Here is a 16,952-nt window from a genome sequence, read left to right as displayed (position 1 = left end):
GTTTTCTGTGATATCACCCCAGAGAAACATTGTATCATTTCCTAAGGCATGTATGCATTTCTAAATGACAATAAAAGGGGACTGAGTGTTCTCATAATTTAAAAAATCTAAAATCACATACAAATTTGCAAATGACCTTAGAAACAATGTATTAAATAAAATAAACAAAGTATTTACCTTCTCATCTCTTTACTGAAGTTCAGCAATGCAGTACATTATGACAGAAGTGCCAGCTAAGATAGGCATGAATTTGAGGGGGTGAATTTGAATGGTTCTTGGTTAGTCGGGGCACCAAAGGTTACTGGGAGAAGGCAGGAGAACGGGGTTGAGTGAGATAGTAAATCAGCCATGGAAATGGTGGAGCAGACTTGATGGGCTGAGTGGCCTAATTCTGCTTCTACAGTATTGTGGAAAATTTTTAGGTACGTATATATTGCTCGAGTGCCTAACACTTTTGCACAGTACTGTAGGTCTTACAGGCTTAAGGACAGATGTGTATACGGTCACTGCTTCACTTAGTTCTGGAATACTCCTGGATTCAGTGGTGACACAGCGGCAGAGCAAGAGCTCAGATGCAGGGACATCAGATCATTCGCACGTTCTGCAGTTCTGCACCATGTAATCATCAGCTGGACTTCGCCCATTATGGAAAAATAAAACATATTTCAAACTCTGTAGGGTGGAGATATAAAACTTACCTTGGATGCAAGACCACCCATTCCTCTTTTGGAGAAGGAGGTGCTGATGGTTTCGAGCGGCGCATGAGTGCAATCGTATGTACCTGGCCCCGGGTTTTCACTCTAAAAGAAAATTAATATTACAACTGATTGGAACTGATTCAAACCATCAGCAGGGAATTAAAAAGTATTTATTATTATAAACGAGCCCAAGCTCCGTCCTCTCTATATACCTGCCATATCAGTATTGGTGTTAGTTCTTTAATGTCACCTGTACCAATATACAGTGAAACTTTGTCTTGCATATTGTTCATACAGATCAAGTCATTACACAGTGCATTGAGGTGAAGTAAGGTTAAACAATAACAAGTGGTAGAAAGAGTAAAAACCACCAAAAAAGTGCAGTGCAGGTAAATGACTGTAATGTTCAATCAGCTTCGTGGGCCTGGTAAGTGACACAAAAAGCACTCTCTGCGAGTAGTATATTAATCACTTATTTACAAACAGTAAAAACTTGACCAAACATTCATGTTCCCCAAGTTACAGACACTACAAAGCTGAATATTTAACAAACACACGTATATTCAACAAACATACATAGTTAAAAGTGCATGCAGAGCGCACCTTCCCAATGGTCTTGTCTTAAACAAAGGGAGAAGAGAGTAAGTCTCTTCCACGTGCAGTTGTATATACCCAGGATATTTGAAACTGGACGCCAGGCATCTGTCCAATGGGAAAAGCAGTTGCAGCTTCTAAACTAGCCAATCACAACAGAAGCAACCTTCGACAATCAGAACAAGGCACACCTCCCACAGGACAATGATAAAGTGCAAGATCATAACGCAGTAGATTTTGAGGTCAAGATTCCTTCCTATCACCCAAGAAGTTGGTTCAAGGGTCTGATAACAGTGGGACAGAAGCTGGTGGTACGTGCTTTCAGGCTTTTATATCTTCTGCCCGGTGGGGAGGGGGAGAGAAAACAGAATGTCTGGTGTGTGTGGGGTCTTTGATTATTCTGGCTGCTTTACTGAGTCCTTATATTGTTTCCCTTTTGTTATGCTCCTTCCTTACATGCTACATAACTTAAAACACTACCTATGGATTCTTCACTGTCGCGAACACAATGACGTTGGTGACTGATTAATACTGCAAATGACAATGTACTTGGTGTTTCTGTCCTCCACCCTCTTTGAATGCAAACATTGAAAGCCACTAATGGATTCCTTTATATCCAAGACTAGAGGCCTTTCAGCAATTCTTCCTCATCTGCTTTGAACACTCAGGAACATGCTGTAATCCTTAACCCTCATTGCTTTTAGAGAAGTCCAATCCCAATTACAACACGAATCATGATGAGTTCTCTTCCCTTCCTGGCTTTCATGCTTGGACACTATTGTTATGGCACGCACTCATCCACGCCAACTTCTGAGGTTCAGAATCTCTAACTCCCTGGAGTATGGGTAGCTGGCATGGCCCCTTTTCAAGATTCAGGACAGTCCCGCTAATTGGTAATCATGTTTTGTGCACCAAGTTCTGTTTAAGGGGAAAGCTCCAGGACGGAGATCCTTAGAACCTAGTCCCAGGAGCACAAGGACCATTTGTCGCAGCTCACTGCTGATGTCTGAGGCGATGGATGAAGATTTGGCTTCTGTTTTCACTAAGGACTCTTGTGGGCCTATGGAGGAGACCCTGGGGTCTGCTGAAGCAGCCCCACCACCAACGGTGTCACAAAAGTCATCATAGAAGGAGGGTTTGGGGGTAATTACAGTACCCAAACTGGTAGAAATCCCTTCTACAAGGATTTGGAAGAGGTCTTCAGTAAGGGAAGGCCTTGACTTCTCCACCCCATTGACCCTACCACTGTGTAATAGATCTACTGCCAGGTACGTAGCCTTCTAGGGGTTGATTATACATGCTGTCAGGCCTGGAGAGGAGTATATTAAGGAGGCTCTTGCCTTGGGATTCATTTGGCCATCCACCTCTCCATCCGGCGCTGTCTTCTTCATACAGAAGAAGGATGGGAGTCTGTGGGTTCGCGTTGATTATAAAGGGCTGAATCGCATAACAGTCAAGAATTGTTACTCCCTTCCACTCATGAACACTGCTCTTGAGATTCTCCAAGGGGCAAGAGTATTCTTGAAGCTGGACTTGCTGAGTTCATGCACCAGCAGTTCTCCAGGCCTTTATAAACAACGTGCTCTGGGATGCACTCCATAAGCTCGTCTTTGTCTACTTGGATAACATTCTAATTTTCTCGAAGTCCACGGAGGAGCACGTTGCTCATGTCAGAGTTACCCTGAAGAGACTTCTTGATCATGGAGTTTATGTCAAGTTGGAAAAGTCCGAATTTCACCTAACCACTATTTATTTTTTGGGCTTCATCATCTCAAATGCCATTCTCATGATGGGCCCTAGTAAGATGCAGGCAGTAGGAGATTGGTCACAGCCATCCATTGTGAATTCCAGGGATCTGGCAACTTTTATTGAAAGTTTATCAGAAACTTTACCTCAGTGGGGGCTCTGCTGATAGCACTGACCAAGAGATCCACAGGCCCTTTTGTTTGGACTGCCGAGGTGGAGGCTGCTTTTGTAGAACTCAAACAGTGGTTCCCGACAACTCCCAGCTTGGTTACACCTAACCCAGACCTTCCACACCTTTCGGAAGTGGATGCCTCAGAGGTCAGAGTGGGTGCAGTGTTGTCTCAATGGACACCTTCTGACAATTAACTGCACCTATGTAATTTTTTTCCAGGTGACTATCCCTGGCAGGGATGAATTACTACATTGGGAATAGGGAGCTGCTCAGGGTCAAGTTGGCTCTGGAGGAATAGCGTCACTGGCTCGAAGGGACCAGGAACCCTTTTATCACATGGATGGACTACAAGAACCTGGCTTATACTCAGGAGGTCAAGAGACTGAATTCCAGGCAGGCGAGGTGGTCTCTTTTTTTTTGACTGTTTTAATTTCATCCTGACCTATCAACCGGGATTTAAGGACCAGAAGGCAGATGCCTTGTCTTGTCAGTTAGACCAACCCAAACGAGAAAAGCAGTCTACCACCATTTTGCCCCAAACCAAGGTGATAGCGCCAGTTCATTGGGGGGATCAACACACTTGTTCACAAGGCCCAGACACAAGGGGAGATTCCTCAGAACGTCCCTCTGGGTCGACTGTCTGTTCCTAGTCCCGTCCAGTCTCAGGTTCTTCAATGGGGACATGCATTGAGATTGACAGCGCACCCAGAGATTGCCAGGACCCTCAAGCTCATTAGGAGAAGATATCGATGGCCTGAAATGGCAAGGGAGTTCTGTAAATATATGCAGGCATGCGAGGTGTGCATCCAGAACAAGAAGCCCTTCAGCTCGTCAGATGATTGCATTTCTTACACTAATGGCTAGAAGATCCATTTTGCTGAATTAGAAAGAGATCAATCCCCCCACCACATTTCATTGGTTCTCTCAAACTATGCTGTGTTTAAACTTAGAAAAAATTAGTAGTGTTATTTATGATTCCTCTATTAAATTCGAAAAGACTTGGAGGCCATTTATTCAACACTTCTATATGATGTAATTTGACCTTTTCCAAACCTACTCTATTTTTTTTAATATATGTCGAGAGGAGCAGAGTTAACAACACTAATGGTTCCTGTTTTTTGTGACGTCACACAACAGCCCATGTCTTTTTCTTTCTTTAGTTTAGTTGGTTAGCATTGTTTAGATTAGTTATTCTTTTGGGGTATTTTTTTTCCCTTTTTATGGTTTTTTTTGTATATTTTATTTGTATTTTGTACGATTGGGAGGTTTAATACCCGTGTGCCAACTGGGTTTATATTTAAGTATGTTAATTATAATGTATTGCCAATAACTTTGTATCAATACTATGTTATGTTTATCATTATGAAACTAATAAAAAGATTGAAAAAGAAAAAAGGAACAAGGAGCCCTGCACCCAGCCTGAGAGGCTCCTTCACCCTCTGCCTGTTCTGGAAAAACCATGGGCTCACATCTCCATGGACTTTGTCACGGGTTCTCCTCCTTCCAAGGGAAAGACTGTTGTCATGGTAACTGTGGATCTTATTTAGAAGGTCTGCAGATTCATCGCCTAGGTCAGACTTCCTTCTGCAGTGGAGATGGCTGAGAGTGTCCTGCAGCAGGTCTTTGGGATCCATGGTTTTCTGGTGGACACTGTGTTGCATCGCGGTCCACAATTTGCATCACTTTTCTGGAGGGCGTTTTGCAAACTGATTGGGGTAATGGTGAGTCCTTCCTTTGGGTTTCACCCTCAGTCCAACAGCCAGATGGAGCTCTCCAAGACCCTCAAGATCAATGCCACTTTCCACATTGCCAACTTAAAGCCCGTGAACACCAGGCTGTTAGCCCCACCACCATCAAGCCCCAGCGCTACCTAGGTTTGTTGATGGGGAACGGGTTTGCCCTGTGAGAAGAAGTTTGGACTCAGGTACTGTTTGAGGTATTCGGAAAATCTCATGAGCTGGGAAGAATTCGGACTGGAGGAGAGGTGCTGGGTGCCTGATCCGGCTCTAATCTCTGACTACAATCATCGTCTCTCTAAGTGGCCAGGACTGTCAGGAGTCGGCCACTGGCGAGGGGGTCCTGATGCAACACGCACCGATCCACCACAGGTTAAGATGCTCTAACTCACTGAAGTACGGATAGCTGGCACTGCCCCTTTAAAGATTCAGGACTGTCCCGCTAATCTTGTTTTGGGCGCCAAGGATTGAGAATTTAAGGAGCACATGAACCGAGGTTCAGTGTTCGATCATAAGCCTATATGTGATTTTGCGTAGTGTTTGTTTCGTACTCAGGGTATCTATCCAGTTTGAAATGTGTCTCAATCCTGGCCATGGGTACTCCAGCACTTGGGTCCAAGCCATTCTCATCAAGGACTTTCGTCACGACTATACTGAAAAATGAGATGATTCTCCACACAACTACAGAACATGGCCTGTTAACAGATTTAGAAAGATCAAATATGACCCTAGGCACAGCCAAAGAAATGATCCTGTGGATACTATAACCATTTTGTTCATCTCCTTCCAAATCCCATTGAAAACCTTTCTCTGTCTTAACCATTTTTTTTGTTTATAAGAGAGATTGACATGAAGCTCTTATCTCCTGTAAGATAATTGTCACCATAGAAAAACTCTGCCTACAATTATGAACGCAAGCCCTCCATCTTCCAATTCTAGTGTAGATTGTTTTTTCTCTGCATATTAAAACATCTAACTAATACAATAGTTTTATTCTGCAGACAAATACCTTCTTCATCTTGCCTGTGAAATGGACAAAAGAACAAAGCATTCTACCAAGTGCAATTTCTTAAAAATACAATCTTGTTCGTCATCTCTTAAATGCACAGAGAAAAATTGCACAGTCAGTGGTTCCAGTGATGGAGACATAATTCATCTAACAGTTTTATAAAGTTAACATATCACAGCCTAAACCAGATTTCCAGGACAGTGACAGCTGGCAAAAGCAACGGGCTGTGCTGAGAGACAAGGTGACAGCTAAAGGGAGCTGTAAATTGCCAAGACTGCCAATTATTGAGTTATGCAATACAGAAATGGGCCCTTCAGCCCATCTTCTTCATGCAGACCAGGATGTCTGCATGAAGAAGATGGGCTGTTCTCATTTGTCTCTGTTTTTTTTGCTCTGATGTCTTTTTATTTAATTCCTTATGTTGTATAACTTACGGGCTATTGATACTTCATGCGTTGCCTGTACCTACAGGTGACGCTGTTGCAAGCAAGTTTTCATTGTACCTGCGCACCTACAGGTACATCTGCAGGTGCAAGGACTAGAAAATAAAAGCAAGGGTGTAGTCTTGTGGCTTGATAAAGCATTGGTGATTGCTTGCTTGGAGTATTGTGAATCGTCCTGGGCCCCTTACCTAATAAAGCATGTGCTGACATTGGAGAGGGTTGAGAGGAGGTTCACAAAAACGATTCCAGGATTGAAAGGCGAGTCATATGAGGAGCATTTGATGGCTCTGGGCCTGTACTCACTGGAATTCAGAAGAATTGGGGGGGGGGGAGGTGGTGACTGCACTGAAACCTATCAAATGGTGAAAGGCCGCGATAGAGTGGATGTGGAGAGGATGTTTCTTATGATAGGGGAGACCAGAGGACACAGCCTCAGAATAGAGGAGTGAACTTCTAGAACAGAGATGAAGAAGAATGGTGAACCTGTGGAATTTGCTGCCACAGGCGTCATGGAGGCCAAGTCATTGGGTATCTTTAAAGCAAAGGGTGATTGTTCTTGATTAGTCAGGGCATCAAGGGATACAGGGAAGATGCAGGAGATAGGGGCTGAGAGGGAAAATGAGTTAGCCATGATGAAATGGCGCAGCAGACTCGATGGACCAGATGACCTAATTCTGCTCTTATATCTTATGGCCTTATTGCTATACATGCACACATGACATTAAACTCATCTTGACTTGAGTTGCATCAATTGTCTGTCTGTCATTTACTCTACTCAAGCTAGTCCCAGTTCCTATGACAATCCGGGAGGAGGGAAAGCTCTGTGACACCAAGGATATATCTCAGTTTCTCTTTTACATAGAAGCAAGCCCACTCTGCCCATCAAGTCTATGAAGAGCATTCCCATCAATCCGATTTCCTCCACTCTTACCCTGTTACGTTTTCTCTCTCACGTCGCCATCAACTCCCCTCAATTTTCCTGCTACCCACCAGCACTGGGGATAAATTAGGGATAATTAACCAGCCAGCAGCTCTTTCGGAAGTGAGGAGAGACTGGGACACGCAGGGAAAATCCCTGCGCTCATACGTAAGACGAATCTGTGAATCAGACTCAAACCCAGGTCACCAGAGCTGTGCGGCAGCAGCACCAACTGCTGTGGCACCAAGCTGCCTAATTTTGCCGATGGTTTTCACCCATGGCCGGTCAGTAAATGTTAATTGGAATACATGCACTGTGGTTTTAGCCGTATCTGTGCCTATTTTACAGCCATTCTCTACTTGAATGCAGACGTGACTTTCTCCTCACCTGCATCAAACATGGCCTGCTCAACACCCTTCAGTGTGGTATGTGTCGCCACCTGGTGGTCTTTCCTGTAACTCACACATTGAGAACAAGAACATTAACAGCGCAGGGAGACTGTCAAACTCCCCACAGAGAGTTTTTGAGGGGTAGGCACTAAACCCACATCTCTTTAACTACCTGGTCTTCTTGTAAATGGTGAATAAGGTATTGGGCAGAAAATAAATACATTATCAAGATCACCACTGCTATTTAGGATGACTATTTTGGATCTCTGCACTGTCACTTCCAGTATATTGCAGCATCATATAGCATGGATACAGACCCTTCGGCCCGCTGAGTACATACTGACCATCAACCGCCCATCTACATTTATCCCATTTATTTTTTTCTCTTCAGATTACACTCTCGTCGAATCCCTCTTGGATTTAACCGTTCACTATCAAAGTGGCCAGTCAACTTCCCAACCTGCACGTGCCCGGGATGGAAAGGGGAAATCAGAGCACGCAGGGGAGCCCGTGTGGTCACGGGGAGAATGAGCAAACTCCACAAGGAGAGTATCTGAGGTCAGAGTTAAACCCAAGTCTCTGGTGCCATGAGGCAGCTCTGTTGGCTGTGCCACACTGCCAGCCTGGAGCCCATCTTTGGTCTCCTTCAATTCAGTAACCAGATGCTAACCCTGCAGAGATGTAATCTACATAATCATACCTTCTTATTATGCAGTCACTGCAGAATCCTCCAAATTCGCCTCAAAGGCAAGTGAGTAAATGTTAGGGCCAAAGTTCCCAGCACCTGTAGGCCAGGTTGGAGAGGTCCCTGGGATTAAGAATGACTTACTTCCAATCTTCTTCTCTGCTTCTGAGGCCAAGGTGGGGCTGCAGACTCGTCCACGGAGGGAGCAAGTGACGACTGGCAGGACTGCCATTGGTTTGTGAATTGGTTTGTGGCCCGTCACACAGGGCCTCTATGTGGCTTCTTGGATAGCACAACGAGTCACAATACCTCCCCAAGTGTTCCTTCTCTATTTTTATTGTCTGAGGGTCAGAGATTTAGGAGGATTCAGAAAAACCTCTGAATCCTTTCCTCTGTCCCCTGGATCCACCCATGACCCAGATGGTGAAGATCTTTAATGAATGATGGGTGCTGCTTTCTTGAGGCTCCACTTCTTGAAGATGTCCTTGATGGTAGGGAAGTTTGTGCCTGTGATACATCTAGCTGAATCTACAGCCCTCTGCCGTCTCTCGCGAGCCTGTGCATTGGAGGTCCCATTCTAGGCAGGGATGTGATCAGTTAGGCTGCTCTCCACTGTATGTCTGTAGAAATTTGCAGGAATCGTTGGTGACTCATCGAATCTTCTCAAGCTCCTCATGAAGCAGAGCCACCGACATGCTTTCTTCATGTTTGCATTAAGGTGTTAGGGCAAGGATAGATCCTCAGAGATATTGATGTCCACGAACTTGAAGCTGCCCCCTCAATGAATCCATGATTTCCCCTTCCTGAAATCCATAACCAATTCCTTAGTCTTGTTGATGTTGAGTGTGAGGTTGTTTTTATGACTCCATTCAGCTAGCTGATCTCACTCTTGTAAACCTTCTTGCCTCCATCTGAGTTTCCTGCAACAACGGTGGTGTTATCAGCAAATTTATAGATGACATTAGAGTTGTGCCCAGCCACACAGTCATTGTCTGCATTCTGCAGCTTAATTGATGAAATTGGGTGAACTTGATTCAGAAATGGTGCCTCTGTATGTTGAACTGCTTCTCGATACTCTACTGCTGTAGCAAGTTTATTAGAAGGTATGGGTTGGGACCGGCTGGTGGCACAACGACATCAGCGCCAGACCCGGGAGCGGAGGTTCCCGGGTTCGAAACCAGTCGGGTCTGCCCCCCCAGTACGCTTTCCATCCATGCTGGGTTAAGTGTCGAGATCGCAACTCGACCTTGTAAAATAAAGGGAAAATACTGCGAAAATGTCTGTGTGAGGGGTGGCGTGCCACACAGTCTCTCTCTCTCTCACTCTGCGCCTTGCAAAAAGCCATGAAAAAAACATCATCACAGACACACACATGGACGCACGGATGCAAATGCAGACTCACACACACAGATGCGCACGCACGCACACACAGACGCACATGCACAGACTCTCACGCACGCAGGCGCATGCCAAAAAAAAAGGTATGGGTTGGAATGCATGACTGATAATCAATCTCTTCCTTAGACTTACATTCCAGTGCATAACTTTTATCCTTCAGATTAACTTCCTCATCTCGCTGCTTGTTTACTTCTTGCTCAAGCCATCTCTTCTAGCCATTCTGCTCCTGCCTGTTAGAACATTGATGTGCAACTGCTTCAGCACTGAACTCAAAATGTACAAACGTAAAACATAAAGGCATCTGTTAGTCTTGCGAGACCATGGATCTGCGCCTGGAAAGTTTTCACTCTCCAGGGCGCAGGCCTGGGCAAAGTTGTATGGAAGACCAGCAGTTGCCCATGCTGCAAGTCTCCCCTCTCCATGACACCAATGTTGTCCAAGGGAAGGGCATTAGGATCCATACAGCTTGGCACCGGTGTCGTCGCAGAGCAATGTGTGATTAAATGCCTTGCTCAAGGACACAACACGGTGCCTCGGCTGGGGCTCGAACTCACGACCTTCAGGTCGCTAGTCCAATGCCTTAACCACTTGGCCACGTGCCCACACTTGTACGACATAACAAGCAACATAATCATGATATATGATACTGAAGATACTGAGGTTACCTTGAAGAGTGGTGGCTGATGCACCGACTTCCTATGCTCTTTTGGGATAATCAGATAGGGAAGATCATAAGCTTTGAGTGTATAAACAACAGGATATAAAGACAACACTTCTCCTATTTTTTATATGCTTTATCTTCCTAAACTTTATGGAAGAGGTTGAAAATTCCCTTACCAGTCCTGCCATGCTTCAGGATTTGTTTGTCCATTGTAATGGACTTCATTCGTTTGTTATGTGCTGTGTTGTATGGCGTAGGTGATCATGGTCTTTCCATGACCGTGATTGTTCTTGGCAAAGATTTCTACAGAAGTGGTTTGCCATTGCCTTCTTCCAGGCAGTGTCTTTACAAGATGGGTGACCCCCAGCCATTATCAATACTCTTCAGAGATTGTCTGCCTGGTGTCAGTGGTCACGTAATCAAGACTTGTGATATGCACCAGTTGATCATACAGCCATCCACTTGCACTGGGGGTGGTATTATATTTAAGTGCAAGGGAACTATGAATTTAGTTTTATTCAAAGGATCAAAGCAATAAAATAAATAATTAAATAAAATTAATGATGAAAAACAGATCAGTAATTTAAGGCCACCTGATTTTGGAAGTGGAAGGTTATGGATATTCAGAAATTATTTGGCACAGCTCATTTCCTTTGATTATTTTGAAAACTGGGACAGATGTTCACCGTAAGAGAAAATTCCGGGAATATTCAGCAAGTCAGACTCACCTGTGGACAATGGAACAGAGTTAATGTTTCAAATCAAAGACTTTTCATCTATTTCTTTCCACAGATGCTGCCTTGACATGCTGCTTTCAGAATTTTCTATTTCAGCTTTCCTGCACTCACAGTATTTTGCTCGATTCTCAGACATTGAGGTAAATATGCAGTCAAATTTCTAACTGGAAAGATGTTAAGACTGGTATTCCTCCTGACTTGGAGGATTATTATGCTAGAATTATGTGTCTTGACAAGACATAGTATCAGTTGAATCTAGTGATCAAAACAAAAGCTTATTCAATTTCTTGGGAATAAAGAAACTCGATGCTTCACATATTGGACAAATCAGTAAGCTGTCCACCTGCACAAAATCTAGTGAAAGGAATAACATGACTTTTTTTGATAAGAAGACGTTATTACATAACTTAAGATACAGCATTATTTTACTTTATTATTTAATATGGGATGGAAAGGCTGTGGTATTCATTTGCAGCTGTGCCTGACACCCCTAAAACCACTTAAAACAACCTTGAACCCAGAACATCTCCTGTAACCTAGGCATTAAGAGCCTTTCAGGCATGAATGAATCCTGGACAGAGTTGAAATTGCACATGCCAGTGTTAAAGAGAAGAGTGAATTTATGTCACAACCACAGACTCTGCTGCGTTGTCTACGCGCCTGCGCAGGCAAGCTGCAGAACAAATTCGACAATCACACTCGTGAGTACACACGTTCCTGCTAATTACTGTATCATTATGATGGTACTTAACTCCCTGCTACTCCCTGCCTACACCCATCCTTATCTGGGGAAAAACTATCCTTTTGATTGACGCTGCAAAGGAGCGGTATTCATTTACAAACGATAGTATGTAGTCACTACTTCCAACCGCAGTATTGGCATTAACTTTCAGTTTGAGAGTTTTAGTTAATGGCCGTATTCACCTAGAGTCTATTGTTTTTCTTTTCCTTTAAATTCTGTTGACCTGCTTCAGTGTCTCTCTCTCTCTCCACACTTAGGCCATATCCAAATGTTTTGACAATTTAAGGTCTTGTGTCAGCCATGAGTCAGAGCAGTGAATATGTTGTCTTTCCCTAGGCCAGGTCTACTTTGGGCCTGATATCAGGTAAAATAGCCATCTCCCAATATAAGTAGCTCAATTGCTTGACTTCACCAAGCCGGATTCATTCAAATAAAGTTATCATATAAAGTACAACACTGCTGTTTTATGGAGTCTATCATTCCTTAGGTTTAGCATAGCCAATGGTTCATTGGAAATCAATATTCCCTGTGATTGAGTCAATTAAAAGAGTGGGCAGAAAATCGGAAGTCATAGAGCCCATGGTTTTGATACCATGGTGCTATGTGGATGAAACTGGTGCCCAACACATGGGTGCATATTTGTGATGGAAATCACTCAACAGTAACATTAACTACTTGCAGGTTAATTGCTGGTTGAGTTCCTCTGGTTATTGTTACGGCTCAACAAGAGTTTGTTGATCCCTTAAGAGCCGCTGTGTATGTTATAATCCCTTGATAATAAGGCAATAATCCAAGCTGTCTTTACAGATCGAAGCTCCCTTCAGAAATTAGCCATTGTTTGTGCTGCATTGCCTGCACATGCACCTGTTCGCGTGTGTTGCATTCTAACAGGGTCCACAAATATGTAACATGTAACAGTGGTTGACCACCATCTGCATGCTAGACTGGACAATCTTCAAATTCTTTCCAAAATTATTTTCCAAGTTGGTGCTGGATTCCTCCAAGCTCCTTGGGATGAATTGCCGACTTTCAGGCAGGTTCCCAAAACGGTAAGCATTATGTGCATAACATTATGGCCCGGGTGCAAGGTTTGGGTGCCGAGATGATCTGAAGAGCTTGAGGGCGGCTGTGCTGGACGATGGAATCTGGGCCCGGAGTAGGTCACTGGGTGGCATGGTTTAGGCCCAAAGCCTTTCTCAGCAGCGGAATACCTGATCAGAGGTGAGAGCTGATTTTGCTCGCTCTCCACAAGCTTTGCCCTTCTGTCCATGGTGTTAAAACTTTTTGATGTTCCATCATTGAGCCAATTTATGCGCAGGCCCAGATAATCTGAAAAGACAGGGTCCCTGTTGGGAGGAGAGCCGATTTCGCTTGTTCTCCGTGATGGTCATCTCCATGGTGCAGAGACTATGAATACTGCCCTGGCTGCTGTGCTCTGTCCCGCTAATATGATGAGCTGATAAATAAGGCTATGGGCCCACTCCAGGTGCTCTGAGGATGGGATCAGAGGAGTCAGCTTTGGTGTGGAATGGTGTTATTAGCTTCAATTGTTTACATGATTGGTATTTTGTTTTCTTTAACTTGCACATCAAATGTTGGTCTTTTATTTTTATTTTTGTTCTTTTTTTCCTTTAATTGGCTCTTTTGGGATTCTTGCTTTGTGGCCACCCTTGAGCAAGCAGATCTCAAGGTTGTACAATTTATATACTCTTTGATAATAAATTAATCTTGAATCTTGACTCAGCCTTCTTTAGAGCACAACGCCAATGAACTTTGTAGTAATCTCACCCTTCGGCCTATTGGGACCAGAGAAACCATTGACCATATCTCACTAAAGGCCATATTTGCTCAATATTCTCCTCAGGCAGATCTTATCTCTGTGTATTCTTGAACTTGCATGTCAATATTTGGAGACTGTGAGTGTCGTGGTTACTTGGGAAATGAACGACTGTATGAAGCATTCCACAATTACAAATTTCTAAGTCGAAGAAAGTACATTTAATCCTTTATTAAAAAAACAAGGATGAACGTAGAAAAGCTAATGAAACTAAAACTAGTGATAGAACTAGTGAGCAGTCCAAGTTTATTCAAACATACTTAAGTGTTAGCGATCTTAGCACATTTAAATGTTACTGGTCTACAAAAAATATCAACCCCTTGGCCTACCACCTGCTCTAACCAAAATAAACTGAACTAAAGGCAAAGCATGAATACATAACTATACTTTTCGCTTCTACCATGCCCCAACTAAATGACAAGCTACCCATTATAAACTTGTAACACAAAATACAATACAGACAGGAAAGAGATACACATCTCCGACAGTGAGATTGAAATTCAGAGATGGGATGTTTAAATCAATCTTTTTTGCTTGTTGCCCAATTAAGTAGATTCTTGATCATCTGAAAGGCAAAACCTAAAAGCTGTGATGAGGAAGAAGGAACACAATTGGTGTGCGCTTACATGATCTGCAGCTTATGAATCATAGCAAACTGTGGAATGGGGAAGGAGCAAGACGTGGATTAACTAGGAGGTAGCTCATCTCTGAAAATTTAATCCCAGGCCCCAAGCAATTGTTATTCCAGTCACAGTTAGCATCGTCTCGGTCAGGGTTTCGTGCATGCAGGCACTTTGACGCCTCTCACTGAGAGGGAGGTGGGTGTGTCAGAGAGCATCACGCATGTTGAACAGGTCCCAGTCTGCGCTGGCTGCAAGAGAAATGTGCGAGGCTTGAAGCAGCGCTAGGCAAGCAGAGCTGAGATAAAATATTTGAATGTTAGGTGTGACTCCTAATTGACAGAGATTTGCGACAAGTGAGTTGACCACCTGTCATATACCAGACATGAGCTACATTCTTACTCTTCAATCTGAATATTGTAACTATTACATGTTATAAGACCAGAAGACATTGGAGCAGAATTGGGCCATTTGGCCCATCGTGTCTGTTCTGCCATTTCATCATGGCATCTCACAGATTATGAGTGAATTTGGAAAATAGGGCTCACAACCTAATGTGCCGCAGTCTAATGTCCTGCTTCATGTATATCTAAGAAATGACAGATACTTGTCTCTCACCTGATTTGCATTTAGAAATTCAGGACTATGGCCATAAGACCTTAAGATATAGGATCAGAAGTAGGCCATTTGGCCCATCAATTCTATTCCGCCATTTCATCATGGCTGATCCATTTTTCCTCACAGCCCCAACCTCCTGCCTTCCCTCTGTACCCCTTCAAGCCCTGACCAATGAGCAATCTATCAATCTCTGCCTTAAGTATACCTAAAGACTTGGCCTCCTCAGCTGCCTGGAGCAATGAATTCCAGAGATTTACTACCCTATGGTTAAAGAAGTTCCTCCTCAGCTCCGTTCTCAAAGGATGTCCCTCTATTCTGAGGCTGTCCCTTTGTGTCTTCGACACTCCTACCACAGGAAACATCCTGTTCACATTCACTCCATCAAGCCCTTTCACCATTTGATAGGTTTCAATGAGGTCGCCTCTCATTCTTCTGAATTCCAGTGAATACAGGCCCTGAGCCATCAAGTAGTCTTCATATGGCAAGCCGTTTAATCCTGGGCCATTTCCGTGAGCTTCCTTTCAACCCTCTCCAGTTTCAGCACATCCTTTGAAAGACAAGGGGCCCAGAACTGCTCACAGTAATTCCAAGTGAGGCCTCACCAGTGCTTTATAAAGTCTTAACATTAAATCCTTGATTCAACACCTTCCGACCCTATGTCACCTCTAATGATTTAATATCATTTCTTACCAGCAGAGGCATGCCACCTCTCTGCCAGCCATAATCTTCTCTCAGGCATGATCCAGTGATGCCTACAACATCATACTTGCTAATCTGTAACTGTGCTATGCTCATCGACCTCATTCCATACACTATGAGCATTGAACTATAACACCTTTAGTCCTGTCTTTACCATTTTTGATTTTGTCTGCCTTTTATGTTGCAATTCATCCTGTTGATTGCAATTTTGCCCTATGAACAGTCTCTCCTTTCTAGGAGTCTCATTACACATTGCCTCTACCTGTAACCCAACTACCTCATCTTCAGCACCGTCACTCCAGTTCCCATCCTCCTGCCAAGTTAGTTTAAACCACCTGAGCAACTCAAGCCAACCTGCCCCCAAGGTTGTTAGACCCCCTCGGGTTCAGGTGTAACCCGTCCCTTTGGTACGGGTCGTACCTTCCCCAGGAGAGATCCCAACGATCCATAAATCTGAACCCCTACCCCTGCAGCAGCTTCTCAGCCAAGCATTCACCTATCAAATCTTACCCTCACTGACAAGTGGCACATGCCCAGGCAGCATTCCAGAGATTACTACCCCGGAGCTCCTGTTTCTCAGCTTTCTACCTAGCTCCCTAAAAGCTCTCTTCAGGACCCCCTCACCTTCTCTACCTATGTCATTGGTGCCAATATGTACCAAGACTTCTGGCTGTGTACCCTCACCCTTGAGAATGCCATGGATATGATCCAAGACATCCCTGATCCTGGCACCAGGGTGGCAACGCACCATCCGAGGCCCCTAACACTCCAACAGAACCTTGTCTCTGTTCCTCTGAGGGAAAGAACTATCAACACTGCAGTCCTCTTCACCTCTCTGTTCTCCTGAGCCACAGCACCAGACTCAGTGCCCGAGACCTGGTCACTGTGGCTCCCCCTGGTAGGTTGCCCCCTCAACAGTATCTAAAGTTATAAGTTTATTATTGAGGGGATCTCCACCCTGGCTGTTTATTTCCCCTCCTTCTCCTGACAGTCACCCAGCTGCCTCTCTCCTACAGCCTAGGGGTGGCAACCTCCCTGCAGCTCCTGTCCATCACCTTCTCATTCTTTTCTTTGAGTGGAAGGTCATCGAGTTGCAGCTCCAGCTCCTTACCATGTTCTCTCAGGACCGAAAGCTCAGTACACCTGATGCAGATGTGTTTATCTCACATCCCACATGCAGTACGAAATACTGCCCCTGGATCCATTCTCATGATACTGTGCAATAATAGATGAGAAATGAACTAATAAG

At 44.1% G+C, this 16,952-nt stretch overlaps 1 protein-coding gene across 3 annotated transcripts in view; it reads right to left on the bottom strand.

The window, feature by feature from the left end:
- Nucleotides 1-16,952, bottom strand: part of stpg1 (sperm-tail PG-rich repeat containing 1) — a 99,719-nt gene that overhangs the window by 57,555 nt on the left and 25,212 nt on the right. For all 3 annotated transcript variants that reach the window (XM_072247240.1, XM_072247239.1, XM_072247242.1), the window contains exon 4: nt 699-800. In XM_072247240.1, the coding sequence (XP_072103341.1) occupies nt 699-800 (102 nt within the window). The remainder of the gene's footprint in view (nt 1-698; nt 801-16,952) is intronic.

Source organism: Mobula birostris, chromosome 30, assembly GCF_030028105.1.
Source record: "Mobula birostris isolate sMobBir1 chromosome 30, sMobBir1.hap1, whole genome shotgun sequence".
Taxonomy (NCBI): Eukaryota; Metazoa; Chordata; class Chondrichthyes; order Myliobatiformes; family Myliobatidae; genus Mobula; species Mobula birostris.
The sequence above is the reverse complement of the archived record's forward strand: the minus strand, read 5'-3'. Positions and strand labels throughout refer to the sequence as shown.